This window comes from Piliocolobus tephrosceles, chromosome 17, assembly GCF_002776525.5.
Source record: "Piliocolobus tephrosceles isolate RC106 chromosome 17, ASM277652v3, whole genome shotgun sequence".
Classification (NCBI taxonomy): Eukaryota; Metazoa; Chordata; class Mammalia; order Primates; family Cercopithecidae; genus Piliocolobus; species Piliocolobus tephrosceles.
This window is the reverse complement of record NC_045450.1, coordinates 35,043,071-35,058,548: the sequence shown is the minus strand read 5'-3', so window position 1 is coordinate 35,058,548 and position 15,478 is coordinate 35,043,071. Positions and strand designations below refer to the sequence as shown.

General features: G+C 58.8%; 1 protein-coding gene across 18 annotated transcripts in view; it reads right to left on the bottom strand.

The window, feature by feature from the left end:
* Positions 1–15,478, bottom strand: part of ADCY7 (adenylate cyclase 7) — a 73,206-nt gene that overhangs the window by 10,095 nt on the left and 47,633 nt on the right. For all 18 annotated transcript variants that reach the window (XM_023209894.2, XM_023209889.1, XM_023209897.1 and 15 more), the window contains 11 exons: positions 15,168–15,317; positions 14,514–14,662; positions 13,260–13,371; positions 9,020–9,147; positions 7,175–7,333; positions 6,832–6,964; positions 3,519–3,710; positions 3,111–3,145; positions 2,487–2,570; positions 2,224–2,296; positions 840–937 (listed from right to left, as the gene is read on the bottom strand). In XM_023209894.2, coding sequence (XP_023065662.1) covers positions 840–937; positions 2,224–2,296; positions 2,487–2,570; positions 3,111–3,145; positions 3,519–3,710; positions 6,832–6,964; positions 7,175–7,333; positions 9,020–9,147; positions 13,260–13,371; positions 14,514–14,662; positions 15,168–15,317 — 1,313 coding nt within the window. The remainder of the gene's footprint in view (positions 1–839; positions 938–2,223; positions 2,297–2,486; positions 2,571–3,110; positions 3,146–3,518; positions 3,711–6,831; positions 6,965–7,174; positions 7,334–9,019; positions 9,148–13,259; positions 13,372–14,513; positions 14,663–15,167; positions 15,318–15,478) is intronic.

The following is a 15,478-nucleotide window of genomic DNA, read 5'->3' as shown; positions in this document are numbered from 1 at the left end:
CTGTCACCCAGGCTGGAGTGCAGTGGCATGATCTCAGCTCACTGCAAGCTCCACCTCCCAGGTTCATTCCATTCTCCTGCCTCAGCCTCCCGAGTAGCTGGGATTACAGGCACCCACCACCAGGCCTGGCTAATTTTTGTATTTTTGGCAGAGACGGGGTTTCACCATGTTGGCCAGGCTGGTCTCAAACCCCTGACCTCAAGTGATTCGCTCCTCGGCCTCCCAAAGTGCTGGGATTACAGGCATGAGTCACCGTGTCCAGCCTCCCTATTATGTCTTTATTAAGCATAGCCAAACACAATCCTGGTCGATGCTTCGGCCTAACTGCTCTTCTAGAAAGCACCAAGTAGCTGACCATAGATACCCCTTCCCTCTGATTTCCATCCATATACCCCACCAGCAGGGCCCTAGAGCCAGAAGCATGAATCTCAGTGACTTTCGGATAAATCATTAATTCTCTGTGCCTCAATTTCCCTGTATAAGAGAGAAAGGATGGTGCCTACAGTTTTCAGAGTCTATCCTCCTAGCACTCCAAACACCTGAGGCAAGGGCTGCCAACCAAAATGCCTGCAGGCCACACATATGACAGGTGACTGAGGAGAGAGACGTTAGGGAGTAGGGAGGCCTGTGGCAGAAAACACACATTCTATTAAAAAGAAGTGTTGGTAACTCAAGGTGTGCAGCCACAACCCCTGGTCCAGTTGCTGGGACCCCAGCAGCTGACCCCTTCCAGCCCAAATCATGCAGCTCCTTGCAGGTTCTCTGGTGGGTCCTGCCACAGTCACCTTCCAGCCTGGATCCCAGCAGGCCGGACCCCCACACCCCTCCCCACAACTGACCTGGGCATGAGCAGGACGTGGACGAACAGGATGCAGACGAAAATCAGGCCGGCGCAGGCAAAGTCGTGGCGGGCCCGGGGGATGGGTGCCAGGCGGTACTGGGGGCAACAGGGACTGTGAGGGGTGGCCACCTGCAGTGCCATTGCCCACCCCGCTCCAGTGAATCAGCTTGAAAAAAACACCTCCTTGCTGGGACAGTGGCTCACACTTGTAATCCCAGCACTTTGGGAGCCAAGGAAGAAGGATCACTTGAGCCCAGAAGTTTGAGACCAGCCTGGTCAACATAGTGAGACCCTATCTCTATTTTTAAAATAAATAAATTAAAACCCTCCTACCCTCCTGGAGTTCCAGGTGATGTTACACTTGGTAAGTTTCGTTTGTTTCCATTCTCCGCTTTTTCCTATTTGAAGACAATGCCTTCCTCTCCCCTGCGCCACCCGTCTCTCTCTTTCCAAGGGCCCTGCAGAGCTCATGGCCCCAAGTACATGGATAGGAGCCAAGTCTGAGCTTCCGGGGCTGTCCTCACCTCAAACCAAGAAGCTGGCAGGTAGGGAGCCCATCCACCCCCACCCAGGTGCCACTGTGGGATCACAGCCCCGGAAGGGTTCCTGCTGCAGGGAAGGAAAGCAGGCTCGGCGGCCCTGGCCACACCAGCCACACCCTGCAGGTCACTTGGCCTGCAAGACCTGCCAGGCAGGTTTCCTCGTGACCTCACCTAGGAAGCCCCCAACTCAGGGAGCCCCACAAGAGGAAGTACCCCCAAACTTGGACTCTGGGTGCCACTTCCTCAGGCTGAGGAGGGAGAGGGGTACCCCTGGAGCACCAAGGGCTGGGACTGTCCTCTCAGGCCACACCTGAAGCTGGGGACAGGCTCTGTGAAGTGGTATAGCAGCACCCCTGGGCTGGCCGTGTGATGGTTAAATTCTATAATGTGGGTGCCGAGGATGCTGCCAGAACTCAGAGGGCACTCAGTAAAGAAATGGTCGTTATCAGTACAAAAAGCTCGTAGCAGCAAGACAGGACAGTGGTAACTGAGTTTTGGGTTCTCGTCTCATTGCAAGGCCAATGCCGTCAGCCTGAGGCATCCATGCCAGGATCTGCTAAGGCTTTGCACTGCACGGAGCAAAAGTCTCGAAGACCCATGGAGGCAAATCTCTGATGGCGCATTTGGGTCATGGAATGAGGCTGACAGGAGAGAGGCCAGGCTGGTGCTGCACTGGCCCCGCCCCCACCCCCACCCGGGAGCAGCTGTGGATTCTCAGTGCCCCTCCCCTAGCCGGTCTTGGGAATGCAGGCTGCCCCATGACCTGCGCCTCCCACCCCACCCCAGGCCTGGAGACCCTGTCCCTCTCCAGGCCTGGGGGAGGCTGCTGGGGGTCCTCACCTCACGCTCAAAGCCCTTCTCCAGGAAGATGGACCCGAAGGTGTAGAAGTCGTCAGACTTGGAGCAGCAGGGCCTGTAGGCAGGGGCAGCTGTGGTGAGATGGGAGCTGGGAAGGGGTCCATTCCCTCGGGAGGTGGCAGCAGGCAGGGGGAAGGAACAAGACTGGGCCACCAGGTATGGGGCATGAGGTGGGCCTGCCCGCATGGGGGACCCTTATCCAAGGGGGAGAGGAGATGGGGGTGGACAGAGGTCTCAGGCCTCACCTCGTGGAGCTGAGCCCCTCGATGGCTGACAGCATCTCGTCATCGTACGAATCATCTTCCGACCGCCCCTTGGGGGACATGCTCCTGGAATCAGATACCAACAACAGGATGGGCACAGGGACCACCTCCAACTCTCCCAGAGGAGGGCGTGGGCGTGGCCACCAGTGCGGTCCCAGAACCTCGTGTGGGATGGTGAAGGAATGGGTGGGTCCCACTGAGGCCCAGAGAGGGCAAGTGAGGACCCAGCATCGTCCAGCATGGCCCAACTGGCCAGCAGCCCAGCCAGTCGCAGAGGGCAGACCCAAGCCCCAGTCCAAGGCGTCTTCAGCTACACCCCCGGGGTTGGCATGGAGACCAGAACACCCACAGGCATCTCCTTCCCTTCCACCGACTCCACGGACCCCGCCAGGGCACCACACAACAGGTGCTCCATCAAGGCCATGTAGAAGGGCCAGGAGCCAGGAAACTCTGGTTCCTAGAAATGCTTTGACGCAAGCCCTGGCCAATTTCACAGAGGTCCTGGGCTGGGCCTTGCAGAGCTGCCCACTGGACAGAGGCTGGTCAGGGCAGCCTGCTTGGAGGAGGTGGCTGCAGCAGGACTTGCCAGGATGGCAGGGCACGCACCTGTCTGGGGTCCGGCGGTGGCGCTGGGGAACGCTCTGAAAGGGAAAGGAGGAAAGGATACAGTCATTCCCCAGAACACTGGGCCCTGAAGGCCACTGCTGGGCCAGTTGCAGCCCCTCCAGCACTTGATACACAGGACAAGGTGTCGGGGTCGTCCAAGCCACAGACATCCTGACTACAACTGAGCATAGTCCAGGCACCAAGGAGGACAGGGATGTTCCTGGCCATCCTGGCGTATTCTCCAAATGCCTTTGCTTCCTCTCCAGCCCCAAGAGGTAGGGCAGAGGCTGTGGCCATTTTACAGATGGGGACAGTGAGGCTGAGAGGGTAGGAGATCTTCAGCACTCACTCTCCTGCCCCTGGCTTGGGGCCCCAATCCCTGGCTCTCTGGGTGGGAGGGGGACCTACCTTAGGCCTCCGCCCATTGGGGACGGGGGTCTCGCCACTGCTCACGCTCTCACGGTGGTTGAGATGCGCAAACGGCCGCGCTGCCCCCCAGGACTCGAGGTACCGGGTCATGCGCACTGACGCCCGCATCTTCAGGGCTGCATCCCCCTTGGGTCTGGGCAGGTGTTGGCTGGGCGGGGGTGGCTGCTGGCTCTGGGGGCAAACATGGACACAAGCCTGTGCCACCTCCTCCCCTCTTGGCCCAGGAAGGGGCCGCCACCCCCATCCGGCTCTCCTTGAAGTGTGACAACGCCCTGAGCCCATGAAAAAATAAACAGCAAAGAAGTTGCTCAACCCGCAGTCCCCTTGGAGAGTGGCTGCCCTTGGGGACTGGCCAGCCAAAGCCTGGTGCACACTGAGGCCAGGCCATACGGGGTCACAGCTCAGCGCCCTGGCCCTGCCCCAGGCGGAGAAGAGGCTAGTGGGTACCCACTACGGTACCCAACCCCACTCCCTGCTCTGCCTCCCCAGGGAGAGAGGCAGGGCTCGGGTCCCAAGCCCGAAGCCCCACTGCCCTTGAGTCTCCTTGGAACCAGAGAGTCCCTGGGGTCTGAGCACCCATCAGCCCCTCCCCAGGAGGCGCCTGGGGAAGCCACAGGCATCCTAGCCCGCCCTCCCACATGTGGCCGGCACGCGTTCGCTCCTTCCTGTGGGAAGCAGCCAGGAGGAAGAGGGGCACTGGCCGCCCCAAGAAATGGCCAAGCCAGAGGCCAGCCAACCCCCAAGGCAGCGATCCAGAGAGTTCCACTTGTGTGGCCCCCAACCACAGATGGCACAGGGCCATGACCTGCCATTTGCCTGTGAGACCCAGCCTACTGCTGGACACTCAGTAGCTCAGCCAGGCCCTGAATGCATGGCCAGCCCTACCCGCTCAACCCCCTCATGCCACAGACCTGAGACCCCCCTGAGCCAAGAACACATGCCTGAGGCCTTCCTCGGTTGGGGCAGCCAGACAGGACTGGAAAAGGGGCAGGGAAGAGAAAGACCCAAAGGCCACCAGAGATGAGCTTAAGCCGGCTCTGGGTCTGCTGAGTCCCTAGCCCCTGAAACATTCCCCTGCCTCCAGAAGTCCTGTCTCCTAGGGCCCCGCAAACACCCCGTGGACAAGCCTCCACAACTACAAACACTCACTAAGCCACAGCTCAACTTTCCTGGAAACCTCTTGCCTCCTTTTGGATAGAAACATTTTTAAGTCCTTAGCCACGTCTATCTGCCTAGCCACGGGAGCCATGTGGAATTTGGCCTTGGTGAGTGTCCCGGAGCAGGAAGAGCTCGCTGGCCCTGTGGTGAGCAACCTGGTGGGGGTGGGTGCGTTTCTCTGTCCCCTCGTCCATTGGGGCAACTCTGCCTACACAGTGCCCAGTCGTTCAAGTTCAAGGTCACTGGCACTTAGCAGAGAATCCAGACACCCCAGCCCCCTGAGAAACAAATAAAAAGCAGAAATAAATAAAAATCAGATTCCTCAGTTCTGAGCAAACACATCCTACTCAGAATGGGTGTGGCATTGGTATAAGCCCCATGGGGGCACCTGCAGCCACATCCAGTCCACAGGAGCCCACCTTGCCCCAGTCAGGCCATACGGCGATGGTGAGGCAGAGCCCACAGAAGCCAATGCAGAAAATCCACCTCCGTGTCAAAAACAGGAGCTACAGACGAGCTCCCTGCACACAGGAGGGATGTCCCAAAGGTAGGAAAAAGGCAGGGTGCACGACCATGGGGCCCACCACTGCCACCTTAGCATGAAGGGTCAGGGGACTCGCAGTTCACTCTGTGTCCATGAAAATCCCTGTGGAGGGAATACAAGAAACTCACTGCACAGGTCCCCTCTGAGATGTGCCGGCTGGGGACAAGGACTCTTTCTACAACATGCCCTTCACACCTTTTGAACTTCAACTGTGTGGATGAATAAAGTCAAACAAAAACTTTTGCCAGATAAATACAGATACAAGCTGCCAGATAAATACAGCTGCCCAGTTGAGTACTGCGTGCAACACTTATGCGAAACATGATTCACGGTTATCTGAAATTCAAGTCTGCCCAGGCAGCCTGCAGTTTTCTCTGCTCCACCTGGCAGCCTGTGGGGGTAGATTTTGGAGCCTCCTAGGTGAGGAGCGCTGCTTCATTCATTCCAGGGCTATCTGAGCACCAGCTTCGAGCTGGACACCCATCTCAGCACGGGGTGGGGGGCTGCAGCCTGGAGAGGAAGAGCCCCCCAGCATGGCGCTCACGCTGACAACAGAAAAGGAAAATGGATAAACAAGCAAGGGCATTAGGGACGGAGGGAGGAGTGCTTTGGGTGCAGGGACCTGCGGGTGCCACCAGCCTGGTAGTGGAAGGGCAGGAGGAGACCAGTGGGGTGAGAAGAACAGGAGAGCAGGGGAGGGGCTTGGAGGGGCGGGGCCAGGGCCGGGATACAGGGCGAGGATCGCTGCCCTATTCTAGGAGGGTGGTGGCGCAGGATACAGGTACTGGGAGGGGTTTTCCCAGATGCTGGCTCAGTATGGACGGCGCAGCACTGGGGGTGCTGGGGGCAGAGTGAGGCCAGATGTGTAGGGAGGCTCACAGGCCAGCCCTTGGGCCCCCAGGGTCTGGCAGTCGGGCCAGCCCCAAGGCACATTCAGGACGAGAGTGAAAGGAGCCACTGGCTGGCTGGGCCGACATTCTTGAGCAAGCCTCAAGGATGATTCACAGAGTAGTGGCCAGACATGCCAGACTCCCTCGAGCAGGCCAGCGGCGGGCAGCAGACAGGCCGAGGCGGGCCCCACCTGGCCAGGGCAGTGGAACTGCCTCCCCCACCATGGGGTCCTGGAGCCACCAGGGGACCTGCGGTCAGCACCCAGGACACTCAGAGGCTCCTGCCCAGTGGCTCCCAGGCCACTCCCTGCTTTCCTGAGTCTCATCCAAAGCTTGTTTCGAAAGTGTGTCTCTCAGAAATCTGCGAGATTAGTAACCACCTCATGGAAAATAAACCAAGAGTGACGATAATTCATAGAATGCTGTGACGTGCCGGGCGCGCCGCAAGGGCCTCGCTCAGATTAGCTCCTTCTGGTGACGCAGGTGCTGTTTTCCCATCACATAGAAAAGAATGGAGGCCCAGGGAGTGACTACTCAGTGCCTAGAACGTGCCTGGGAACAGGGAGCTCACTCCTGCCCAGGCAGGACCCTTCCCCACCTCTCCCTCCATGGGGGTCTCCCCCGAGGTGCAGGCCAGGCTCCCCAGGGCCCCTCCAGCCCCTCCGAGTCCCCCCCAGCTGTGGCCTCCGAGCCCTCGTACCCTGGGGTCGATGACCAGGTAGGTGCGGATGTTCATCTCCTTGAGGTAGGGGTCCCGCTGCTGCCCGTGCCCATCCTCCACCTCATACGCCTTGTCCAGGTGCTTCAGTGTTGCCTCCGTGATGTGCACCCGGCTGCGGGAGACCCAAGTCAGGCAGAGCCTCGGAGCCCAGAGAGGGCTGGCATCCACCCAGGGACGTACAGCAGGCAGGCCCGGGCCCCAGGCCAGCTTTTCTGCATTCATCCCTCCCTCCACACCTGACCACCCCCCAACCTACCGCAGAACCCTCCATCCACAGCCAGCCCCAGGCCTTTGGCCCTGCCGCTGCCCAGCCCAGCCTCACCCGGGGACTCCGGCTGCCTCCATCCGGTTGGCCAGGGACACGTCGTGGGACCACACGTCATACTGCCACTTGCGCAGCCCGATGACCCCGCACAGCACGTTCCCCGAGTGTATGCCCACACGCATGTTGATGTCCACGCCCGTGGCCTCCCGCACCTGCCTGGGGCAGAGTGGCCCAGTCACCCCAGCCCTGTCTAAGCCCTGGGACAGGCTGAAGCTCCCAGGTGTGGGGTGGGTACCGGACAGCGTTTGGGAAGAGGGCAGGCTCAGCCCATGGGAGAGAATGTTCTCAGCCTGATGGGGCTGCCTCTTTAGGAGGAGCTGAGTGCCCCATCCCCGGGAGCACACAAGTAGGTGTGGCCACTCCTGACCTCAAGGGTTAGGTAGGAAGGAGGAGGAATTCCAAGTAGTCACTACAGGCCATGTTGATGGACCCAAAATACCACCACTGGGTGTTTTCCCTACCCAGCAGCACTGGCTGGGTTTTAAAAGTTTACTGGGGGCCGGGCGTGGTAGCTCATGCCTGTAATCCCAGCACTGTGTGAGGCTGAGGCAGGCAGATCACCTGAGGTCAGGAGTTTGAGACCAGTCTGGCCAATATGGTGAAACCCTGACTCTACTAAAAATATAAAAATTAGCCGGGCGTGGTGGCAGGCACCTGTAGTCCCAGCTACTTGGGAAGCTGAGACAGGAGAATCGCTTGAACCCAGGAGGCAGAGGTTGTGGTGAACCAAGATGTGCTCTGGGCAACAGAGCGAGACTCCGTCTCAAATAAATAAAATAAATAAATAAATTGATTGATTTAAGTTTACTGGGGTCTACAGAGGGGGTCCAGGAACCACCCAAAACCTAGCATAGACAAGGAACACAGGGCCCAGATCATGGGCACCTTCTATGCACCCCCCACCAGTCCCTGGGAAGCAGGGGCCCTAGGAGTTGTTGGCACCACTGAGAACAGGAGCGGAGCCCCACAGGAGAGCTTCTCTGGGGCACAGGGGACCCCAAGACAGGGACAGAGCCTGAGTCCCCATAACAAGCGGCACCACGTGTCCACCAACAAGGCTGGGCACTGACCAAGCCTTCCAGGGTCAGAGCCAGAGGCGCATGAGGGCCTGTACAACCTCCACCTGTTACAGGACAGGGGCCGGCCTGAGGTCACGCAGGCAGTGGTGCAGGGCCAGGCCCCTCCAGCTCTGCCCAGGCTTCTTTCTGGCAACACCAGCCACCTGTGGCTGGACTTCAGGAGGACAGTCTGGAACAGGGACTGATGCCTGGGACCTGCAGCCCCACCAAGCCCTGCTCTGCCCCACACTGGTCAGCCTGGCTGGGCCTGCCTGGCCCTGTCCCCATACAGCCCTCTCAGCAAGTTCCTCCCACAGACCCCGGCTGCTCAGGGGACCTGGAGGAGAGCTGGGGGTCTCCCCGCAGCCTCAGTACCAAGCCTGACTCCAGGATCTTCACTGGGGAACAGCAAGCAGATGGAGCCTTGGAGTCGATCCCTGGGTCTGAAAGGTCCCCCGGCTGCCTGCCCTGAAGCCTCCTGCTGTTGCTAAGACCCCAACCTTGAGGGGAGCAGAGCCCACTGCCCTGACCTCACATTACCCAGCTCTGAGCTCTGGAGATGCTTTCTGGGACTCAGAGTCACAGGCAGCACCACGGGGAGGGACACAAACAGATGAGGTCTGAATCCTCCAGCAGGCTGGGTGGTCCAGGCAAGCTGATTTCACCCCCCATCCCCCGAGCCTCAGTTTCCCCATTGGTGACATGGGAATGACAAATTCCCTACCATGCCCAGGAGGGTCCGCCATGGGGCAGGACCCAGTGCCTGGGCCTGCTCAGGACCTACTTGATGGCCTGGCACATGTCCAGCCCCATCTTCACACAGTTCCGGGCGTGGGTGGGCAGCGACACGGGCAGGCCCGATACACAGTAGTAGCAGTCACCAAGGATCTTGATCCGCATGCACTCGTTGGCCTGCAGGGTGAGGGAGGGGTCTGGTCACTAGAAGGTCTGGGGCTGGGACCTCTCACAACAGCCGCCTCCCCCGACCCTCCAGGGTGCGCCCAGCTCTCTCCTGGCTGGGGGCTTGCCTCCTGGGGTCCAGTCACCAGGAGCCACTTCTGGGCCTGGCAAAAGGCTTAGCAACATGGGGGCCTCCCCAGGAGGAACTCCCAGGCAAGCACCAGAGGTGAACACAAGTGTTCCTAAGGGCCTCGGGCAGGGGTCTGCCTTGGTTTCATTTGCCCAGGTAATGTTTGAATGCCTACTGAGTACCCGGCCCCAGGCCAGGCAAAGGGACACAGCAGTGAACAAAATAGACGAAAATCTCTGCAGCCACGGAGCTTGCATGCAGGCAGGAGGGGTGGGCACTAAACTAGAAAGACAAAAACAAAACAGAGTGCCCCCCTTATTGACGGGGACTAAGGAGAAAACCAAGGCACAGGAGGGAGGTGATGTTCCCAGGAAGCCAGCAAAGACCTCTCAGAGAAGGAATCAGAATCATTTGAGCTAAAACCCTGAGGAACCGAGAGAGCCGGCCATGCCGGTCTCTGCAGGGAGAGTGCTCAGGCACTCACAGGAGCTGGGGAAGAGACAGCGAGGCAGCCAGGAGGCTGCAGGAGTGGGGCGCGAGGACAGAGGTCACAGGTGCACACACCAAGGAGTCAGCAGGTTTCAAGGTCACCCAAGCAGTGGCTGTGCTGACAGGGCTTAGGGGTGGGGAGGAAAGATACCAATGCAAAGAGGAAAGAGGGATGCGGAGGGTGGAGACAGAGAGGGGCGAGGCCGGGGACTCATAGGAAAAGGCCCAGGGAGAGAAGGGGACCCCGAGAGCCCTCTGAGGTTCATCTGAGGCACTGCTGCATCACCAGGCCCTCCCTAAGCCTTCAGCAAGGGTGGCCACATGCACCGAGGCCTTGTGGGTGGGGCTTTAGGGGAGCTGAGGAAGGAGCACCATCTGCCTCTGCTCTCCCCTCCCCACCCTCTACCCACTCAGCTGACCCTCGGACTGGACACCCCAGCAGGTGGCCCTGTGCTCTGGCGTCTGGCAGGGAGGGAGCTAAGAGGGCTCTGTCCTGCAGGCTCACGAGGGCTAGCCCTGCTCCTGGAATACCATCAGTCTCCAGGTCTAGAGCCCATCCTGTCCTCGTCCCCACTCTGTGCCTATCAGTCATCACAGACCCAGGCCCCAGACACAGCACCAGCCCTGTCTCCAGGTCCTCTGCACCTGCCTATCCTGGGAACCGTCCCTGGCCTGCGCCCTCCTCCAGTTACTCAGTTTGAGCGTGTGCCAGGTGTTTCCTGCTGGGCCCCATCTGGCACATGCTGAGTGAGTTCTGAGTGACTGCAGGGACACGAGGCCAGCGACTTTCCTAGAAAGCAGGCAACCTTGGCAGACCTGGATACTAGGGTCCAGCTACCCTGCTCTCCTCTCGGACCAGGCACAGGACTGCCCGTGGACCCAGCCTGGCTCTCAGGGATGTAAGGGAGGCCACATTCCCCAGGCTGCTCCACCGGCTGACAGTCCCCTGTGTCTCTGACACTTGGAGTTGGGGAGCTGGGTCTTGCGCCAAGGTGTGACTTGTATGCCTCTGAGAGAGGAGGCCCTGGCTCTTGGAAGGAGCTTACACTTCTGCAATCTTATTGTTGATAGGAGAAAAGGCTGGGACCAGCCCTGCCCAACTCTGCCCAGAGATTAGATGCTCTGGGAAGCTGGCACCTGCCATGGCCTCCCTTTCCCCATCTGTGCAATAGGGCCATGCCTCCTGGGCCTGCTGGAGAGGGAAGACTGTGTGCAAGAGGCAAGGGACCCTCTGCATGGGCTTTGTGGTAAGGAAAGCGCCAGCTGTGGCCCGAGCCCAGGGTCCCTGCCTCACATGAGCCTCAACCTCTGGGGCTCCCAGCTGCTGGCTCAGAAGCCATGCAGATCCTGAAGGAAGGTTCCAGGCTAGACAGGCCCTCTGAGTCACTCAGTCCACAATCCCCAGGATGGGACAGTTTTCCAGAGCATCCCTGACCAGTGCAGTCCTATAGAAGCTTGGTTACCCCCTGCAACAGGGAGCCCACTTCCAGTCCCTCCCAGGATTGAGCTGCTCTGATCATGAAAAATTCTTCCCGGTGTGAAGTCATAACTTGCCTCCCATCAAGTTCTAGACCATTGATTCTCTGCCCACAGAGACACCTGGAGGGCTCTTAAAAATTCCGGCCAGGCACAGTGGCTCACGCCTGTAATCCCAGCACTTTGAGAGGTCAAGGCAGGCGGATCACAAGGTCAGGAGATCGAGACCATCCTGGCTAACACAGTGAAACCCTGTCTCTACTAAAAATACAAAAAATTAGCTGGGCGAGGTGGCAGGCGCCTGTAGTCCCAGCTACTCAGGAGGGTGAGACAGGAGAATGGTGTGAACCCAGGAGGCGGAGCTTGCAGTGAGCCGAGATCCGGCCACTGCACTCCAGTCTGGGCGACAGATTGAGACTCCGTCTAAAAAAAAAAAAAAATCTGATGTGGCAGGGCGTGATGGTACATGCCTGTAATCCTAGCACTTTGGGAGGCTGAGGTGAGTGGATCACTTGAGCGTAGGAATTCAAGACCAGCCTGGACAACATAGCAAAACCCCATCTCAACAAAATACAAAAAAAATTAGCCTGGGGTTGTGGTGCACACCTGTAGTCTCAGCTACTCCGGAGGCTGAAGTGGGAGTTCACCTGAGCCCAGGGAGGTTGAGGCTGCAATTAGCCATGATTATGCCACTGCACTTCACCCTAGGTGACAGAGCAAGACTCTGTCTCAAAAACAAAACAAAACAAAACTCTGATGGGTATGGACACGGGCATTGGTGTTTTAAGCTTTCCATGTGATTTGCAAGTACAGCCAGGATAGGGAGTCACGACCTTAAATTACACTTCAGCCTCTATTTAATGGCCACCACTTCCAGGAAACCTGCCCTGATCACCTGAAGCTGGGCTAGGTGCTCCCCAGCCTTCCTGGACCCCACACTTCTCTTCAAACACATACCATGTAGGCCCAAGGCCCCACCCAGGTTCAGGGCCTATCACTCACCCACTCTCAGGACCATTTGGTCCATTAATGGAAATATTCCTTGCCTGACCTCCCTCCCTGCCTGGCACCTGTCCAGCTCCTCAGCATCCTGGTCCTCGCCTTGGCCCTCATGTCCTTGCACGTCTGACCTTGTGCCCTTGTCCGCTTCACACCCTGTTCCACGCCCACTGAGCATGTTCACCCCATGGACACATGGGGCTTTCTTTCTACTCCAGGCTTTGTCTATGCTGTTCCCCCTGCTAAGAACACTGTTCCCTTTCCTCCTCAGATGTTTTTTCAAGTATCTCAAACTTTAAGGTGGGCCAGGAGCTCACGCCTGTAATCCCAGCACTTGGGAGGCCAAGAGGGGAGGATCACTTGAGGTCAGGAGTTCGAGACCAGCCTGGCCAACATGGCGAAACCCCATTGCTACAAAAAAAAAAAAAAAAAAAAATTAGCCAGGCGTGGTGGTGGGTGCCACATTTTAGTCCCAGCTACTCAGGAGGCTGAAGCACAAGAATCACAGCCTGGGAGGTAGAGGCTGCAGTGAGCAGTGATGACACCACTGCACTCCAGCCTTGATGACAGAGTGAGACTCCATCTCACAGAAACAAACAAACAAAACATAAGTCTAATGTGCCCATGACTCACCTCAGATCTTGTGAAAAGCAGCTTCTGGGAGAGGCTGGGCATTCCACAGTCCTCCTGAGCTACCAGGTGAGTAGAGGCTGCTGGCCTTGCCAGTGAGGATGGAGCCATCTCCTCCTCCTGAGCCCCGTTCTGGGCTCCGGAGCCCCAGTATATCGCCCAGTGTGCACTGTCAGTCTCCCCACTGGCCTCATACTCTGGGAGCACAGGATCCTGGCTGCCGTGGCCACCACTCACCCCCACCTTTACCATGGGGTGCTTGTGTTTGCTGACTGGATGCTAAAATTCAGCCACGCCTCCCCATCCCAATCCCAGCAGGGCGCTGGACACAGGACACCCCTGAGGATGCAATGAGCAGGGGAGGGGCCTGGCTTTGCCCAGTGCAGGCCGGCAGGCTCACCTTGGCGATCTGGTCGAACTTGCCAAAGAGCTCATTCAGCACCACCACCAACTCCTTGGGGGAGCAGTCGCTGGCCAGCCGCGTGAAGCCCACGATGTCTGCATAGAGGATGCTGGGGGTGGGGCGGGATGGGAGGGAGTGTCAGAGCCAGGCTCCTGGACAGCAGCAGCAGGAGCATGGAGGACCGTCTGGAGCCCCAGGATCCTGCCAGGCCTGAGCCCATTCACCCCTGCCCTTCCTCAGCCTCCATGGGGATGGGAGAGTCGCGCCCAGCCATAAAGACAGATTAAAGTTCCAGGGACTTCACATTAAAGCAGAAGGGAGCGAAGTCCAGAACCTGCAGGGGCCCTCAGGCCCACCCCAGGCCCCATCACTGCAGACAGCTGAAGCGCACTCCCGCAGGCAGCCTGGAGCCTCCCCCTTTCCCATCCAATGTTCGCCGCAGCACAGACTTCAGAACTCCCTGGTGAGAGGCGGCTCCGTGCTCCCTCAAGCCAACCTCCATACCCAGCACTTTACAGGCATTGAGTCTTCACACAACCCTTGCAGAACTCCCGTTCTACAGACGCACAAACAGGCTCCAGGACATTGAGACTTGCTGGGAAGCCAAGAGCTGGCATCTGCACCAGGTTTCCCTGCTCCAAAGTCCATAAGCTCATGGACCATCCACAGACCAGAGAAAAGGCAGCAGGCCAGCCTTGGATGTAATGCTGGCGCTGCAGGCAGAGGACCCCAGGGGTCTCCCGGGACCCACATCTACACTCAACGGCACCCAGCACCCACATCTACACTTGACAAACTCAGGTCAGTGCATTCAAGTAAAACTTCGTGGTTCCCTGCAAATCAGCCAAAGACAAGTGTGTCAGAACTGGGGCACTCTTGGGCACCAAGGCCGGGGGGCTTTACCTCCTTCTGGGGGTCCTGTGCTCCCTTGAGAATCATCGGAAAGGACCCCTCCCTTCACAAAAGCTGTTTGCTCACACAGTTTTACAGTTTTGGGGGGTGCTAGATCTTCCAATACCAATCTGAATTCTCTAATTTAAGAGCCCTGATCTGATCCTGCCCCTGGGGAAACAAGTGGGGATTCTGAGGCCCAGGGAGGGCCCCGGATTAATCTGGAACCATGGGGCCCTCTCCCAATCCCTATACGGGCAGGGCTCTGAGCCTCCAGATAGGGCAGGGAGGCCGCCTGGGGACCGGGGGAACGGTGGACCCAGCCCCCGGGATACGCTGTCCACACATCTCACCGCCCACCTGACATTCTGGTGCCTCTTGACGTAGAGGCTGTGGAAGTTGTTGTCGGGCATGCAGCGGCGGTCGCCATGCTCCTTGAGCCGTTCGATGATGGCCAGCTTCATGCCCATGGAGATGTGGGCTGGAAGCACCGACAGCAGCAGGTTCTCCTGGGTGCCGGCGGGCAGACCGGCAGAGGGACCGGCGGAGGACAGGCAAGGTAGCATCAGGGCCCAGACATGGCCTCCCTGGCCTCCGTCCCCCCTGCCCGCCTGCCCTGCCCACAATGTCTCCATCTCTGCTCCTGTCCTCCACCAACCCAACTGGGCGTCTACCTCCCATGGACCCAGCAGCCCCCGGGACTCAGGCTGACTGAGAAAAGGGCTCTTTCAGCTGGGGAGGCTAAGCTGATGCGTGAGCAGCCTGGAGCCACTACAGCCTTCTCTGCCGCCACCTGGGGACGGCGTGCCCAGGACTGAAACCACACAGAGGAAGGCAGAGTCAAGGGTCAGCAGGCTACGGTTACCCTGCTGGAGCCCAGGACTTACCGAGGTGAGACCTGCACAGGTGTCTGTCCATGCACCTCATGCACATGGCGGCATGAGTGTCTCATGTCCAACAGAAAGAGGAAGAGGACAGGGGTGTGCAGGGTGAGGAGCGGGGGCCAGGTCCCACCTGCTGGCGCTTCTCGATGCGCAGCTTCCGGCGGATCTGGATGCACTTCACAGTGTAGGTGAAGAGGTCCCGGGACGCATCCTGCATTTGGTGCTTGTGGAAGGCGCCTGTCAGGTTCCCGCACAGGAAGATGACTGTGTTGGCCAGCAGCTGCGGGTGGACCAGGGTGGGGCTCAGTACGTGGCCTGGCCCCTGCCCTCCCGGGCACCAGACTCCTAGGCAGACTAGTGATGGCACCTCTTCCCATTCCCTGACCCCCAACCCACTGAGAATGGCACTCTTCCTGGGGCAGACAGGGAAACTGAGGCCCA